The sequence below is a fragment of the Mesoplodon mirus genome, assembly GCF_964341445.2.
Source record: "Mesoplodon mirus genome assembly, chromosome: 3".
Lineage (NCBI taxonomy): Eukaryota > Metazoa > Chordata > Mammalia > Artiodactyla > Ziphiidae > Mesoplodon > Mesoplodon mirus.
In genome coordinates this window covers 87552512-87571080 of record NC_138978.1, presented here as the reverse complement: position 1 = coordinate 87571080, position 18569 = coordinate 87552512, and the positions used below count along the sequence as shown (strand labels likewise).

The following is an 18569-nucleotide window of genomic DNA, read 5'->3' as shown; positions in this document are numbered from 1 at the left end:
ATATATGTATCTGGAATTCATTTTATTGTCAAGCCTCATTTATATCTTTGATCTGGCATTTAATGATATTTTGGGTTATGAAAAACAGTTTAGAAAGGGTTTATATTTATACCAGTGTTTAATCATTGTTCTTTTTTTTAAGATAGGATTTTATTTTATTTATTTATCTATCTATTTATTCATTTATTTATTCGGCTGCGCCTCACGGCTTATGGGATTTTAGTTCCCCAACCAGGGGTCGAACCCAGGCCCTTGGCAGGGAAAGCGCAGAGGCCTAACCACTGGACTGCCAGGGAATTCCCAATCATTGTTCTTGACTTCTTGGCACATGACAATTTTTATATGCCAATGTAACTCAAGAAGATAATTTAAATGGCAAAATCGATCACATTGAAATTTGCAATTAAGTACTGCTTCTAGCCCACAGATTTCTTGCTTATAGTTTTCAAAGATTTGGGATTTCATTACAAGTCTATCTTGGAACTGATTTAGTATCTTGTTTGAAATTATAACTAAAGAAATTTTAAAATAAATCTTTCCTTGGAACTTACTCCCCTGCCATTTAATTAATCCCATTTAATGAAGCAGAATTACTCCATATTTTTCAAACATGCATAAAATAAGGTTTAAGATTACATAGAACATAATAATTAATGTGTAAACAGCTCTTACACTATTTATAACATTTAAATGTTTTTCACAGATGTCACCCTTAAAACATTGCAGCATACCTAAACAGAATAATATTGCAGTAAAGAGAGCAACTCATAATACAAGAAAACTATAGAAGAACCTTAAGAGTCAATACTATTAAAGAATTTCAGAAAGTTAATTTAGAGAGCTGTCCTTGATAACAGAAATTATAGAAGATTGTGACTTGGTTAAGAAAACTGCATACAGTCTCAAGTTGCTGTAAAAATCCAGGAAGACAGGTATTAAAAAATAGATTAAGAAAAAATTACTAAAGATCAATATCCTATCAGAAAAGAATTTCTCACAGAAGCTTTCAGAAAAGATTCCACTATTAAAATTTTGGGGAAATGAAATTATATGCATATGTCCCATTTTGAATAATCAAAACTCTTATTTAACCAGAGTTCTGATAATCAAGATACTCCTATTTTAAGTTTCAGCTCTTGACAAATCATAATAAATTTTAAAGTTACAAAATCTTATTTATATTTTCAGTTAATTTTTACTTATGTAACATAAAGTTTTTGCTAATATATCTAATTTTCACAAATTATATTTTCTCCACAGCCCCATTTCCCCTCACCCTGAAACTTAGACTTGGGATTTGTCATCTGCTTCTTGATAACGTCATGTGCATAATTAAGAATGGTAGATGCTTTGCTTATTTTTACAATAGGTATAGCTATTGATATAGTCTGAATTAATTATTTTTCACAATTTGCAGTCCTTTTACTTATAGTTTTTGTTGTTCTCAGGAAAGTTAAAAAATGCTGTTAGCTTACACACTAGAAGTCAAGAGCCTTACAGTATTTTAATGGGTACAACTGAAGTTAACAGGAGAAAAGGTCCTATTGCTTCATTTACTAATTTATTTTATTAAGCAAAGAGATAATTGTTCTTTCCCCGTTAAGGTAAGCACTGCATTTGCAACTTATAACCTACATATACAGTGTTTTTCCAATGAAGTATGTAGTTGGTTCATAAAACAATGAAAATTTCAAAGATAAATGATAACTCATACTATCCTATCATATTAGTAGACAAACTGACCTTAGTGTCACAAACCTATACATTATCCATAAAGTAGATTGAAATATAAAAATTTGCTACCTTGATTTTAACAGTGTTTTTAAAAACATCCCCAGTTACTTGGAAAAGATGACATCAAACAAGAATAAAATAAAATAAAATAAAATAGTCATAAAATAAAAATTAAATAGTATTTTAAAATCAGAATTCTGAGGCTGAGTTATTCTTCTAGAAAGTTAAGAAAACATAATATATATTACACTATTTTAAGAACACAATAGATGAAAAACATTCTTTCCTTCAAGCAACATATTGGAAGATTCTATCAGAAACTGATAATTCATATTAAAATTAAGGTACTTCACTGAAGCACTCTGAAGTACTTTTCTGCTAATACTCAAGGTATTTATTGATCAGTAGTCAATATATAATTAGATAATTTAATAAGAGTTTTATTCTACAAATAAAAGACAAAGTGCTCTAACTTATTAGGCCATAAATTCTTTATTAGATGAAATTACAAATGCTAGTCACAATTTAAAATACTAAATGCGGGGCTTCCCTGGTGGCGTAGTGGTTGAGAATCTGCCTGCCAATGCAGGGGACGCGGGTTCGAGCCCTGGTCTGGGAAGATCCCACATGCCGCGGAGCAACTAGGCCCGTGAGCCACATTTACTGAGCCTGCGCATCTGGAGCTTGTGCTCCGCAACAAGAGAGGCTGCGATAGTGAGAGGCCCATGCACCGCGATGAAGAGTGGCCCCCGCTTGCCACAATTAGAGAAAGCCCTCGCACAGAAACTAAGACCCAACACAGCCATAAATAAATTAATTTAAAATAAATAAATAAATAAATAAAATAAAATACTAAATGCAAGTTAGAGTTTTTTCAGTACTTTTTTATGCTTAAAAAGTCAACTATAAGTAAATATGTATAATATGAGTCCTAAATTAATTTAAAAATGTTCTAGTGTGACAAATTTCAACAAAAGTAAAAATTCTGTTTATTCTAACAAAAATGTTGACCACTATATACTTCAGAAATGTAAAAAGAAAATGCAGACATCAGCACCACAAATTAAAGAGAACCAAAAGTGAAACAATGTACTGCAACGCAGCAGACCCTTACTACCGGACTGAAATAAGAGGGATATTCTTACAAATGGTAAGAATTCCTAATGTGACAATATTCTGTGTGGGATGTTTTAAAGAGAGCTGAATTTCATGACAAACAAGAAATGTCTCATTTAAAATAAAGCAAAATTTTAGGCCCGGAAGTGCCCTGTATTTGAATATGCCTTTTGGTGAACAATGATGGAATGCCCCTGCCAAGTCTGCATCCTGGGGCAGGGATTACCTGTCAACTACACAACCATCAGAGAAAGAGTACAAAGGAAACACGAATGCCTTAAGCTTGATATAGTTGATGATAAACTATATAAGGTAACATGGTACTTTAGCATAACTGAGAATCTGAATTTAAAGTACATTTTTCTATAAATGGACGATAATCGACAGTGAAGAAAACACTGAAGTGAAAAAAATCTGCTTTACACGTTTTCTGGGTTGACTGGTTTCTTAATTCAAAATGATTATTCAATTCAGAATATATTGTCACAACAGAGCACACTTTGCAACATTAGAGTGATTTGATATATCAGAGAATAAAGTGAAAGATGTCCTCAAATAATCTTTTATTAAAAAGTGAAAATCAGCATTTTATTCTGTGCTGTTTTTTGGTATTAGGATCTGATATTATATATCAGACTATCCCACCTTTAGTAAATTATTTTCAACATTACAAGCCTGTAAGTCACATACGTATAATATGAAGTTTCACTTTACACAGTATCTCTTTTAAGGAAAATAGTTCAGATTGTCAACATGCAATTAAATAATAAGTGTGGCATCCAAACCATAGACTCTGGGTAAGTAACAAACATTTCTTCAAACGATACGTCTCAATATTACAAGAAAAATATTTTCCCACAAGCAGAGGTATACTTAAGGGGACAGCTAACCTGATTCGGAATCACTGCTGTCTGAAGAACCGGAATCACTGCTACTACTTTCAGACTCTGATGAGCTGCTGCTGCTGCTGCTGCTGCTGCTGCTGCTGCTGCTGCTGCTGCTGCTGCTGCTGCTGCTGCTTTCACTCAGTCGGGAACCACTTCCAATGGCCTTGGATGATTGAGTTTTCTCAGCTACAAAATACAAAAAGACATTAAAAATGGCAGACATTATGCACTTCCTTGCTGGTGCAGTGGTTAGGAATCCACCTGCCAGTGCAGGGGACACGGGTTTGAGCCCTGGTCCAGGAAGATCCCACATGCTGTGAAGCACCTAAGCCCATGTGCCACAACTACCGAGCCTGTGCTCTAGAGCTGGCGAGTCACAACTACTGATGCCTGCGAGCCACAACTACTGAGCCAGTGTGCCACAACTTCTGAAGCCCACGCGTCTAGAGCCCATGCTCCGCAACAAGAGAAGCCACCGCAATGAGAAGCGAACGCACCGCAACGAAGAGTAGCCCCCGCTCTCCGCAACTAGAGAAAGCCTGTGTGCAGCAACAAAGACCCAATGCAGCCAAAAATAAATAAATAAATGTATATATATATTTAAATGCCAGATATTAAATAGTTACAGGAACATTTTAAAAACAGGTACCTACGTTTTGTTTGATGTTTTCTAGAATTTAACTGATTATTGACGTCCTGTAACCGCTTTTCCAATTCTTGTTTTTTCTGTGAATAAAGTTCTTCTTTGGACTTCATTATTCTCTTACCTGTGTGATTTAGGAGAAAAAAAAAAGAGTGAGTACAACCAAAAACTAACACAAATACCAGACTGATTTCTACTAATATAAAGAAATACATACCATAAGGTTTTAGTGGTCTTTTTCTTAGACATGCAGCAACATATTTTTCCAGTTCTCTCAGTGTTGATGCTTTCAGTGTTTCGAAGTCTATATCTATCTCATCAGGGTTGGACTTTCTCAGTGAAGGCTCTCCGGACAGTATTATATGAACGACTCGCCCAAGTTTATCTCCAGGGAGTTTGTTTATATCCAAGCTTAACTGTCTTTTCTCATGATAGTTCATGGGTTTAGCATTATCTTTATCTTCAGATTTCCCAGCGAAGACCTGTTGTTTCCCCTTCTCTGGCTGACTGTAACAAAAGTTTAATTTAATCAAATGTATTTTAGATAATGTTATTTTAATAAGGCATCATTAAAGATACTTACTTGCAGGGCTTCCCTGGTGGCGCAGTGGTTGAGAGTCTGCCTGCCGATGCAGGGGACACGGGTTCGTGCCCTGGTCATGCCGCGGAGCAGCTAGGCCCGTGAGCCATGGCTGCTGAGCCTGCGCGTCCGGAGCCTGTGCTCCGCAACGGGAGAGGCCACAGCAGTGAGAGGCCCGTATACCGCAAAAAAAAAAAAAAGATACTTACTTGCACTTGGACTTTTCCTTTAATTTTATTTGCTTAAACTTCTTCCTTGGATTTTCATCTCTGTTATCAATCTTTTCTTTTTTCTCTTCCCATTTAGACTTCTTATTCTTTCTCTTTAGCTTATTGAAAGGTACTTGGGACAGAACCTGTAGCTGTTGATTAACAGCTTTAAACTAATAAAGGAAAAATTCTTTAAACATTCATGGCTCTAAATAATTAAAGACAGTAAAAAAAAAATGAAGGCACTCAAAAGTCAGCATTATCCTTTGTGAAATTCATTTCCTTCAGGTTGATATTTCATTTCACAAATTCATTATTTTGAAAGGCGTATGTTAAATTTCAAAGACTACCATGTACTCAACCCATAAACTTAAATATTCATCTAAAAACAGACCAAGAATCATTAATTTTTCCAGGCAGTCTTAAGTCTTAAATCATTGATTTTTCAGGATTGAGCTCAAAGCAGGTTAACATTTTATCACAAAAGGTAACAAATGTTAAATAAAGATCTCATCCATAAACTATCCAGGTAATGTCATATAAATTGTTACAATGAGAATCAACTCATTGTGATTAGGAATATAAATAACAGAATTTTAAGATGTATAGATTTTTGAGTAGGAAAAGACTATTAAACATTAAAAATGTGCCAATAAGTAAATAAAGTCACAGTTAATACGTGATCTAAATATAACAGCTTTTAATCTACAAATAGGATTTTATAATAGATCAGCAGCCGCAGCAGCTCATAGAAAGAATATAAAAACTTTGTATCAATATAAACAACTACCTGCTCCTGAAGCTTTTCAAGACGCTGAGCTTGTTCATCTTCAGAATCACCAGAAGAGTTATCTGCAGAGGAAGCTTCACTACTCCTTTCTCTACCAAGGGTTTCTGTGGTATCTGTTTTGATGTAACATACAGGCATACTCTCAACAGGTTCATCTGGGATCTTTGCAAAATGCATTTCGAAAACGTCCTATAATGGAAAATCAGACTGTTAAGGTCCTCTGCGTTTCTGATTTAATGCAGCAATAACACCTTTTAAGAAAAGGTACATTACAGTGTCATTTTTTAAAATTTTTCTGTCTGTACCTCGCAGCTTGCTGGATCCCAGTTACCCGACCAGGACTGAACTCGGCCCCTCAGCAGTGAAAGCACAGAGTCCTAACCACTGGACCGCCAGGGAATTCCCTCAGTGTCATTTTTTTGTTTTTTTTTTTTTTGCGGTACGCGGGCCTCTCACTGCTGTGGCCTCTCCCATTGTGGAGCACAGGCTCCTGACGCACAGGCTCAGCAGCCATGGCTCACGGGCCCAGCCGCTCCACAGCATGTGGGATCTTCCCAGACCGGGGCACGAACCCGTGTCCCCTGCATTGGCAGGCAGACTCTCAACCACTGCGCCACCAGGGAAGCCCCTCAGTGTCATATTTTGATGAGAATTCTATTTTTCCTTGTGGTACTTATTTCACAATATATACATATATCATAATGTTGTATACCTTAAACTAATACAGTGTCAATTATACCCCTATAAAACTGGAGGAAAAAAAGATTTACCAGAAATATAATAAGACTCATGCTTCCCTGCCTACCAACCTTAGCAACTTTTCTCCATTTTTTCCAGGTAAGACAGACCTCTCAGATTATATAGGGGAAGTCCTTTTAAGATCTCCTGCCCTGTGGCTGGTGCATCATTCTACTACCTCCCAATGGCTTAGCCTCAAAAGTCCTTGAGCCTTCCCTTCAGTGGGACACTGACTCCAGTCAACCCTCTCTCAGATACCTACTGTCCTCTCTTCACTACTATTTCCCCAGTACCTTCTATATGTAGGGGAGCTTCATTAACAGATTTACTACGAATGGATGCTATGCCTCAGAAAACAAACAACCCCCACAATTTTAAGAGTATAAATTATGCTTTACTACTTGGTGGGGGTGGGGGTGTATTCTTTGTCTCTTGAGTTATGGTTCTAAAATTTTTAAACTATGTTCAGAGGAAACTCACTTTCAGAGCACAGGTAAAAACTCACCTGAAGCATTCTTGCCATTGTAACTACTTCATGATCTGGAGGACTGTATTGGTAGCAATTCATGAACATTAATCTAACATCTGCAGCAAATTCATATGCATGTTTATATTCTTGGTTATCCATTTTCGCCTAAATTAAGGAAAAATTACAGGATTCATCAACAATACAGTTCAATAATTATTTGAGCACCTATGTTAAGTGTTTATATTATGAAATAATTCAAACATACAGAGGAATAATAGATAATACCAAAACCAGATACCCACCATCCAGATTTGACAAACATTAAAATTCTGCTACGCTTGTTTTGTATTTTTAGACTTTGAAAAAATCCAGTGAATTTTGACAAGTAGAGACAAAGGAGGGTGTTTCAAGTATAGAAGAGTACAGGAACAAAACCACAAAAGCAGGAAAAAAACAGTGTTTCCAGACAATCTTGGATAGACCAGTTTGATTGTAGGAAAACAATGAATAAATAAACTCCTTAAATGAGCCTTGAACATCTAAATGAAAGGTTTATACTGTATTAAAATTCTCCTGGGAATGAAAAGACATTAAAAATTGAACAGAAGAGAAATATCAGGATGGGTTACATTTTTAGGTAGCTGCATATAAAGTGGATAGAAGTGAGGATACAGAGTAGCCAGTTAGGCAGCCACTATAAAAAGAAGAATGAGCAGTCAAGAAAATCCTAAAGACTGCTGGGCAAAACAAGTGTATATTAACAGACAATCCATGAATAAATACAAAAGGCCAATAAATAAATACAGTATGCCAGACATCATTTGCAATTAAAGAAACACATAACTAAAACAAGAAACATAATTTTCTACCACTCAGATCACTGGCAACTGGGAACGATTTCAGAGAACTAAATTAAATAAAGTCACTATCTTCTTATCCCTGGAATTCTATAATAGCCTCCTAAATAACCCAGTCTCCACATTGCTGCTACAGAAGTTACTGTAGGAATCAAATATGAGGACCTAATCCTCATGTTTAATGCCAGCTCTAGGCCTCTACAATGAGGGTCTTTCATGTTCAAGCCCCAGTTTCCATCCAGTCTCATTTTCCCCTACTCATTGCTTCATATTGTGTCTCATGTTGGCTTAAATATTGTATTCTGGATGCTTTTATGATCTGAGGGCCTTCCAAGTTGCTCCCCCTGCCTGGAATGTCCTATAACTCAGGGGTCCCCAACCCCCAGTCCTGTTAGGAATAGGGCCACACAGCAGGAGGTGAATGGAGGGTGAGCAAGCGAAGCTTCATCTGCTCCTCCTCGTCGCTCGCATTACCGCCTGAACCATCCCCTCACCGACCCGTCCGTGGAAAAATTGTCTTCCACGAAACCGGTCCCTGGTGCCAAAAAGGTTGGGGACCGATGCTATAACTTACTAAGTCTTACTTATCCTTTAAGACTCAGCTCAGGTTTACCTATTTCAGGTATTGTTTCATGACCTCTCATGTAAGTATTAGGGGAAAGTAGAAAAGCATATTTTGAAGAGATAATGCTTAAAAATTTTTAAGAACTTAAAACATGAGCTTCAGATTGAAAGTGCTAATTTCCAATCAAGATGAATAAAATTAAATGCACAACGAGCAAGAGGAAAGACAGACTGCCTACAAAGGGATGACAAGTAGACTGACAGCAGACTTCCTAGCAGCAACAATAAATGCCAAAGGATATTGTCCTAGTGCTGAGGGAAAATAACTGGTCATTCTAGAATTCCATAGTCGGTTAAAGAACCATTCAAGAATAAAGACAAAATACAGATACTTTCAGAGATAAGACTATTACAAGTTTACTACCTATAAATGCTCATGGAAGAACCACTGAAGTTGGCACTTCAGCAAAAAGAAAAACAAACTAAGAGGGGAAAGAGTAAGAAGCAAGAAATGAGGGTGAGCACAAAAATTAGTAACATGTTAATAAACAATGTTGATGATGAAATAACAAAACAAAACTGTGTTTAAAAGAACCAAACTTCTAGACAATAATAAAGAACAGGGAGTACAATGAGTAGTCATTCAGGAGGAACACTGAGATAATGCATCATTTTGAAAATGCTACAGTTCTACTCTTTTAGTAGTTTCCTTTAAAATGAATATAAATAATTAAAATTTTCCAATAATTTAAAGCTTCCAAATCAGCAATAAAGAAAATTTACCAATCTGGCAGAAGACCTAAAAATGCAGAGAGGATTAGAAACCACATAAATGCCTTGCCAAAAAAAACTTTTTTGTATTATAATTATGCAAATTAAAAATACTTTTAATATATAACAAGAAAATATCTACAAAGTGAAAATTCAGGGTACAGAGTTGTATTACATACTGTAACTCAAACATTGTGGTAAATAACCATGAATGTGTTTGAACTGAAGAAAATAAAAAGATACACTTTAAAATGTTCCCATGATTAACTTCAGGTCGTATGACTACTGGTGATTTTTTCTTTTATCCTTTTCTGAATTTTAAATTTATGATGACAAGATCACTTTTATAATCAAGAAAAAAAGTTCCTCCTATTAACACAACATTTACCTTGATGGTTCCAAGATCCATTGGATTTTTCACAATATCATAGTAGTTATGGAGTCCCAAAGCATTAATGTCAACAGGATTATAAAAGGGCCATGCATATGACAAGTGTTTCTTTGCAAGCATTTCTTTAAGAATCTCATTACAGTGCCTTAATTGTTCGGTTACTTTAACATTCTTTACAACTTTATATCGTTGCTGAGAATCCGTCGAAACATTCGTCAGCACATTTTCTTTTACAAGTGGCATTTTCCTTGATTTTTTTTCTGTAAGTGTTGGGGAAGATTCACCACTTGCTTTAACTACTGAAGCTGTAGGAGTTGTATCTGGTTTCCTCTTCACACTCTTTTTAACCTAAAACAAAACAATTTAAAAACAAAAAGAAAACTATATATAAGGTGACATTCAGAGCAACAGTTTTCACACTTTGATCATGACCCTTATCAGTTAAAAAAAGGAAATGATATTTAGCACCAAGTCTTCTATGTATTAAATATTAGTAAAGGTTAATTTTTCTTTCATAGGTAAAATAAATAGTTCAGATATTTCCTTCCCACGTCCCAGAGAACTGTCTGGTACAAATCTTTGAGACCAATGAAAGATGGGGGGGGGGAGTCATGGTTATATCAAAAAAGTTTCTGAATACCTGAAACCAGCTAGGGTATACAAGTTTAAAAAAGAAAATTATCAACCCACCAAGTTGTGAGCCAATAAAAGTTATATCTCCCAAAAAAGAAAAAAAAAGTAGTTGGACAACTGATATTAATACTACAAAGATACTAAATCAGTTCAAATTTTACCTAAGGAATCTCTAAAATTTGGTTTGCCTCCCAGGTCTCTGTTCACAAAATGTACACAGACAAAAAGATTGACTGCAGTATGCTGAAGATCAATTTTCTTATCAACTTAAAAAAAGGTATAAACTAACACACCATTGTAAAGCAATTATACTCCAATAAAGATGTTTTAAAAAAAAAGGAACAGACATCACAACAAACTTACACTGAAACATTTTAATGCTACAGTAAACTTACTTGGGAGCACTTTGTGTTCAGTGGAGCACTTTGTGCCATGTTTGAAGGAGAAAGAGATGTTTTGGGAAGTACAGAGGGAACTGCTTGCTGCTTAAGCATTTTTTCCAGTGCTTTGAGGGATTGTTTTTCTTTAACAGAAACTGCTGCATTCTGTTGAGTATCTAGTAAAGTGTGAATCAGAGTCAGTATCTGAGTAAACCATAAAACTATTTTTCTTTTAGCATTCTATTGTAATACATTTAGTTCAGCTTTTAAAAATATAAGCACAGTTTACACTCTCATTCCCCTTTGAAACCCTCCCACACATACTTGCTAACAGTTAGACTGATTTAGATATAATATTGGAGACTTCAAAACCTGTTATATTAATGGTAGGTTTATCAATTTTATTCAAAAAGGCACCTGGCTTAAACTCAGACTAACAGAGCTCTGTGATTTTAGCTTCAGGTTGCTGTAAACCCGAGCAAAAATTTCAGACACCCTGGTGATAACTTTATGGTACTACGTGAGGTCTTCAGAATGCTCTGCTTAAATATCCTAGGACATTTGTTTCAGATAGTCCATCACTGGCTAACACAGAACAACAGATGTGAACATAATTCTCTTATCAAAGGAACATTTGTGCATGTTCTTTTGCCCTATATGTTCCCAGACAGTGCTAGGACTGGAGACATTTGGATCACATCACCTTGAAATCTATTACAGTCAGCACTCAGTATCCATAGGTTCCACATCTGCGGATTCAACCAACCTTGGATACAACACTCAGAGGCAACCCACGGATACGGGGGACCACTGTACTATGCCATTTTATATAAAGAGCTTGAGCATCCGAAGATTTTGGTATCCACGGATGGGTCCTGGAGCCAGTCCCTTGTGGATTCTGAGGGATGACTGTATTTCAAAAGCCCATCCTTCCATCTAGGCAACTCTATTCTTCTAATTGCCCAGGCCAAAAACTTTGGAGTCATCTGTGACTCCACTCTTTCTCAAACCCAACTTCCAATCCATTAGCAAACTTTTTTGCTCTATCTTCTTATCCAGAATCCAGCTATTATTATAGGTGGTAATAACCCTGAATTACTGCAGTAGCATCCTACAAGGCCTTCTTTCCTTCTGCTTTTTTTTTTTTTTTTTCCTGCGGTACGCAGGCCTCTCACTGTTGTGGCCTCCCCCGTTGCGGAGCACAGGCTCTGGACGCGCAGGCTCAGTGGCCATGGCTCACGGGCCCAGCTGGTCCGCAGCATGTGGGATCTTCCCGGACCGGGGCACGAACCCGCGTCCCCCCACATCAGCAGGCGGACTCTCAACCACTGCGCCACCATGGAAGCCCCCTTCTGCTTTTTACATCCTATAGTCTATTCTCAAAACAGCAAGCAAAGGGATCTTTTAAAATTCAAATAAGATCATGACACTTCTGCTCAATGTCCAGTGGTTTCTAATCTTCTCTCCAAGTAAAAGTCCAAGTCCTCACAATGGCTTGTAAGGAACCATATGACCTCTCTACTTTTTCCCCCACCTCTGCGCTGCTTCCAACTTCACTTTCTATCACCCTTCCCCTCACTTATTTCACTCCAGACTACTGGCCTGCTGTCCTCAAGTTTGGTAGCCATAAGCAGACTATTTGCTCTGCCTGGCAGGAGACAGCCTCATGGCTCACTTCAACACTCCCTTCAGGCTCTACTCAAATGTCACCTTCTCAAGCCACCCTATATAAAGCAACCCTCTCTATTCCACTACTCTTTAGTTCTCTTATTTTTTCCATGTCATTATCATATTTGACATACAACATATAGTATCCCTGACTCTCCAAATTCTATAAATCTAGGAGTTAATAGAACACAGATGGACTTTATGAAAATATCTAATATCAAGCCCTGAAAAATACCTCAATATTTAGAGATTGAGTAGAAGAGGATGATAAGGCCAAGAAGACTACAGAATGGGAAGTAAACCCTCACAACTAGTGTGCACCAAGAAATAAAGGCATTTCAAGAGACAGTAGCCTTCTAAAGCAACTGATAAGGATCAAGTAAAATGACAACAGAAAAATATTACTTAAATTTAGCAACATAAAGACTACTGACAAGAACCTTTCTAGTGATGTAGTAAGGCTAGAACCTATACTGAAGTGAGTTCATGAGTATGTAAGAGGAGAGCAAAAAACAGGACAGTGGCTGGAAGGATATAGGGAAAAGGTGAGTTTTAAAGATGAGATACTAGAGCATGTTTATAGTATAATAAAACTAACCTGATAGAGAATGAAAGGTTAATGACGCATGAAACAAAGGGGATAAAATCCAAAGGAATAAAATCCTTAAGAAGGTAAGGAGGGAAGCAAGATCCAGGTCATAAATGAAGGCAATGGCCCAAAGTGATGGAAGGGAAAAGGCCTTTGCCCTAGCTGGGCCCTCTGCCTGGAATGTTCTTTGTTCAAATCTTAACTTCTCAATGAGGCCTACTTTGAACCTATCACGTATGTCTCTCTTTCACTACTAGAATGTAAACTCCGAGATGGCAAAAGTTTTTGTTTTGTTCATTGATATATCCCAAGAATACAGAACAGTGTTCTGGTACATAAGAGGTACCCAAATATTTGTTCAATCAGTAAATCAACACCAATTCAATTCAAAGTACTAATTAAAAAATTTTTTTCTTTGCCATAAAGTATCAACATGTAACCACATTATTTAGACTAGCTACCGTCACATGGCAGTTTCCCTACCACTGTGCATAAAAAATGACATGACTAAAAAAGAAAAAAAAAAAAATGACATGACTTAGGCAGTAGAAAGCTCCTACTAAAAGTTACTTGGAAAGCTAGACCTTCACACCAAAGCCAAATCCTACCTATCTGTCAAGGCCAAACTCAAGTTCTATCACCTCTAAAGCCTTTCCCAGCTTTTCCAGTGCAAGTCAATTTCTCACTCTTGAACCATAGCACACACCACTTAGTAATTTCACCTGACACTTATTGTAATGCATTGCCTTATTATTTTAAAAAGTTTTATTTCTAACTTAAATGTAAATTTAAACTAAGAGTTAGGGTGGTTATACTTTTTTGTAGTCCCAAAGTATGTGCCTTATAGGGACAAACATCCAAGTAGGTACTGACAGAAAAACAAAGTAAAAGAACTTTTGTCTAAGGGAAACCTATGCTTTTAGCAATAACCTGAGCACCTGAAATAAGCAGCTACAACTTAACCATCAAGAAACTGTTAAAGTGTTGTTTTAAAGGAAAACATTCTAAAGGTAAGTAATTTTCACCTTGCTAGAGATAATATTTTAAGTCAGCAATAATTATCACCTTGTTTTAACAATTTAAGTAACATACTGATCTATGTGTTTTTTGCCTCACAAGGGCTTATTTTAAACCTGTTGTGGAAACCTATGCTTAAATTGTCAGACTTACGATCAATCTTCTCCAAAAATAATAAAATAAAAACTTTATTAAATAGTGAGTATCTCACAGGATGGATGGAAAGCAAGCTATAAGTCATGACCCATCCTAAAGATCTATTAACAACCAGCAAAAAAGTACATCATACTATCAATAAAACAACCTCAACCATCACCTGAATTGGTACAAGTCTCATATGTCCCAGCCACTTAACATATACTTTACAAAAGTTTACAACCATGAAAGCTAAATATTTTCCAGATATTATAGATGGGGAAACTAACATGGAATGATTAAGGAACTTAACCAAGGTTTACAGGTTCAGTGACCCAAAAATAAACCAACATTTGACCTATGACAATCTTGATTAACCTTTACAATAAACCCATCTGAATACTTAAGATTAATTTTATAACTTCATATTTAAATATTAGGATTATTAGCTATAAAACATCTCCCCCTAAAGTTCTGAGTTAAGATCTAGAATAAGAGAATCTTCAGACCCAACAGCAACACTTCATTCTTAGCTACGGGATCTTCTGACACAGAGAAATGCTGGCAATTTTGGCCCTCTTAATTAGTATAGCACAGATACATGATCCACTAAAATAGTAATAGCAACTATAATTACTTGGTGCCTACTAAGTGAATGGCACTGTTCTATAGGAAACTTTGCTCCAAGGCCATAATCTATACAGTCCTCCCAGTCTTGTATGATAGCCATCCTTGTGCTCAAGGTTTAACAGATTGTTTAAAGGGACATTTTAGATGTAAAAGGACTTCTAGATGTCTACCTCTTTTCAGGTATTATTTATTTATTTTTATTTATTAATTTTTTTGGCCATGCTGCATGGCTTGCAGGATCTTAGTTCCCTGACCAGGGATCGAACGCGGGCCCTTGGCAGTGAGAGTGCCAAGTCTTAACCACTGGACCACCAGGGAATTCCCAGGGACTTATTATTTAATTATAGTCATTATACTTACACACACATTCAAATATATATGAAAAAGAGAAAGAAAGAGAACATAAACCTTTTCTTGCTTACCTTTCTTTATTCTTTCCTTACCACCCACAACTTGCTCTTCTTGTGGCATCTGAGATAATTTCTGCCTGAACAGCTCTTCTAGAGTTTGTGCCATAAGAACAATGTCATCTCCAGGCTAGAAAATATATAAAATGTAACATAAGTTTACACAGTATGGTCACTGTATCAAATTTCTATAATTCAGGCTACCTTAGTGAAGGCAGTGCCATAGTACTCTTAGACAGTATTTACTAAACAGTATCGCTTCTAAATTAAGTATAGCAGCTCACATTTAAAATTCTAACATCCTACCCCTATAACTTCTAAAAAGGACTGAGGATGCCATTCTGAGCACTAAGGGTTAAAATCCAACCAATCCTACTAATACAAAAAGGTATTAGAAATTAGAATTTCTACCTTACAAATAGGTTAAAGCAAAACTTGTTCATGGCTGTGAAAAGTACCTCATGGTTTGACTTGATGTGATTCAATTTTCAATTAACTAAGCAATAAAGTGACACTGTAGAGCTAAGTTTTTAAATCTTAACTATCTGCTTAGAAGTCTTCATCTTGCTTTACTTGACTACTGAGAAAAAACTAAATTACAAAGCAAAGCCTAAAGCAGACACCTATTTCTAAGTTAGGTAGTTCAGGAAAATTACTGAATTTTGTTTTAAAAAATTAAATGTAAGAGGACTCTTTACAATTATTAAATTAAAATGAATTTTCCAGTGGTACTTTCAGAATACCATTAGCTCTGATTTTTAAAAAATTCATATTAGCTAATAGTCTTAAATCCATTATATATAAGGTGGCACTGATGATTACCTTGGAAACTAAACCAACATTTCTATTACATTTCAGTGTCACTAGTGATTTTGAATAAATGGAATATAAGTTTTAAAATTTTTAGATAGCATAGAACAGCTTGAAAAGGATGCAGTACTTAGGGAAACAGGAATCCTATATGGAGGAAAATTGAATACACAAATCCAATTTTATGGATGAAGACAAAAGTGAAGATTAAGTTCAAAATGTCCACATATATTATCATACAGGCTAACACATTAACACAAATGCAAAACTACTACTGAGATATAACACAATGTGTCTGATCTTTAAGTTAACTTGTACGAAGTTTATAAGTATGTAATTTGGCCTTCCCTGATGGTGCAGTGGTTACGAATCTGCCTGCCCATGCAGGGGACATGGGTTCGAACCCTGGTCTGGGAAGATCTCTCATGCCGCAGAGCAACCTAAGCCCGTGTGCCACAACTACTGAGCCTGCGCTCTAGAGCCCGTGCTCCACAACAAGAGAAGCCACGGCAATGAGAAGCCCGCGCACCCCGCTCACCTCAACTAGAGAAAGTCCGCGCCCAGCAACAAAGACCCAACTCAACCAAAAATAAATAAATAAATAAATTTATTGAAAGAAAAAACAAGTATGTCATTTGTTTGGCTTCTTAGATTATAACTAGATATCCATACTGTAAAAATTTAACCAAGATTAGTGTATAATAAGACTTATCATTCATATTTTAGGTAAAATGGCAGAAGTGTAGTAGAGAACATTTTGAGATAACACTTTATTCACAGAAACCAGCAATCATTAGTATTTTATTTTTTAAAACATAATTAGCCATTATAGCTATTCAGACAAAAATATAGCAAAAAATATGACAAAATGAACAAATATTGATACATGAAAATTAGGAAATAAAGTAAAAAACACTATCTTTAAAAATATGGAATGTACCCCGAATCAAGACTTGAAATTTGAAATCAGCACACTTGTTTATACATATCTCTTTGCTCTGTATGTAAGAGAAAAGAATTAGCAAGTATAGCATAAGGCTTACAGACCTTGTTGTATAAGTAACAATTTGAAAACATTGTATTGAAGTCTTCTATACATTCCGAGGCTTTCACATAATATTTATGTTCCAAGCGCTTCCGGATTGTATTTAAATCCATTGGGTTTTTTATAATGGTATAATAATCCTATGGTGTAAGAAGAAATTCTAAATGTTAGTAGTAAGAATGAATTCACTACAACAATTGGTTCACAAAGAAATTTAAGAAGCTATACACCTGTAACTAGAGAGAGCAACTGATTAAAAGTGATAATATAGAAACCAAAACCTTTTGTGATGAGAAACAAAGTTGATTACCATGGCATTTTTCTTCAGAGAGAAGGAAAAAAAAAAGCCAATAAAGAAAGAATAACAAAATAATATAAGAGTAGAACCATCCTGGAAAATAACAAGGGCATGAAGAAAAAGAAACTAGAATTTATGGAGTCTGACAAATCCAGAGTACGATCCCAGCTCTACAGTTTACTAGTTATATTACAAATTACTTTACCATTCTGTTATCAGATGGCTAAAAATTCTTAATATAAGACCTAAAGTTGAATTCTGTATGTGAAACACCTAAGTCTGTCAGGACGTGTCAAGAGTGACTTCTTGGAGAAGGGAACACTTATGACAACCTGACACCAAAAGGTCAAGGGACATATGCTATAAACAAGAAAGCATATGTTGATACTTAAAATTTACCACAACTTGCTAAAATGAGAATTTCAATGCTCAGAAAAACCAGTTTTTTGTTTTAGGAAAAAATACTCGTTGGGATATTCTTTAGTGGTGCTGAATAATTTTTTTATTAAGTTAGATATATTTCATAATATTTCTATCAGAGGATATTTACAGGGTTTTACTTGTTTTAAACTAACATAATTATAAGACACACTCACAGGCAACTTTAGTTTGACAGCATCCACAGGCTGCTGAAAAGGCCAGGAAAAACTATGCTTCCACAAAGCCTTCAGGACAACTTTTTGTAGATACTGCAGTTGATTCGTCAATCGCCCATTTTTCTTAGTATTTATATATGCTGGTGGTGGAGGGTTAACAATAGCTGTTTGTCGACTTGGCAGAGACATTCTCAACTGCTTCAAGTCCTTATATTCTAACGTTGTCTATAGGTACATGCCCTAAAAAACAAACAAAAAAAGAAACCAGAAAACAAAAAACAAAAAAACTGAGTTATTTTCAAAGCACCTTTAAAATGGTTTTTATAGGAACAGAAAAGTTTTCTTCAAGAGTAGCAGATTTCATATTTTAAAGCATACCATGACTAGGACAGAAAAAAAAAAAAAGAAAAAAGAAAGGCCAAATGATAAATTTATTTGTAAACAAATACGAACCTTTTTCTATGTAAGTACTAAAAGTTGTTTCATTAGTATGCCTCCATTTTGGATGATTTAAGTTATTCCAATCTTTTACAGTAATTTCTTTCTGCCTTTCTTAGACACAAATTGAGGTCTCAGCAGGAAAAGTCTATAAATTCCTGGTGAAAATGAAAT

At 35.7% G+C, this 18569-nt stretch overlaps 1 protein-coding gene across 1 annotated transcript in view; it reads right to left on the bottom strand.

The window, feature by feature from the left end:
* Positions 1-18351, bottom strand: part of BRDT (bromodomain testis associated) — a gene marked incomplete at its 3' end in the record, with an annotated part of 48590 nt that extends 30239 nt beyond the window's left edge. The window contains exons 1-11 of the mRNA XM_082615523.1: positions 17958-18351; positions 17066-17203; positions 15224-15338; positions 10778-10938; positions 9747-10097; positions 7203-7331; positions 5960-6148; positions 5170-5342; positions 4598-4887; positions 4391-4504; positions 3741-3923 (exon numbers count right to left, since the gene is read on the bottom strand). Of these exons, the coding sequence (XP_082471649.1) occupies positions 3741-3923; positions 4391-4504; positions 4598-4887; positions 5170-5342; positions 5960-6148; positions 7203-7331; positions 9747-10097; positions 10778-10938; positions 15224-15338; positions 17066-17203; positions 17958-18146 (2032 nt within the window). The 5' untranslated portion in view covers positions 18147-18351. The remainder of the gene's footprint in view (positions 1-3740; positions 3924-4390; positions 4505-4597; positions 4888-5169; positions 5343-5959; positions 6149-7202; positions 7332-9746; positions 10098-10777; positions 10939-15223; positions 15339-17065; positions 17204-17957) is intronic.
* Positions 18352-18569: the final 218 nt, after the last annotated feature.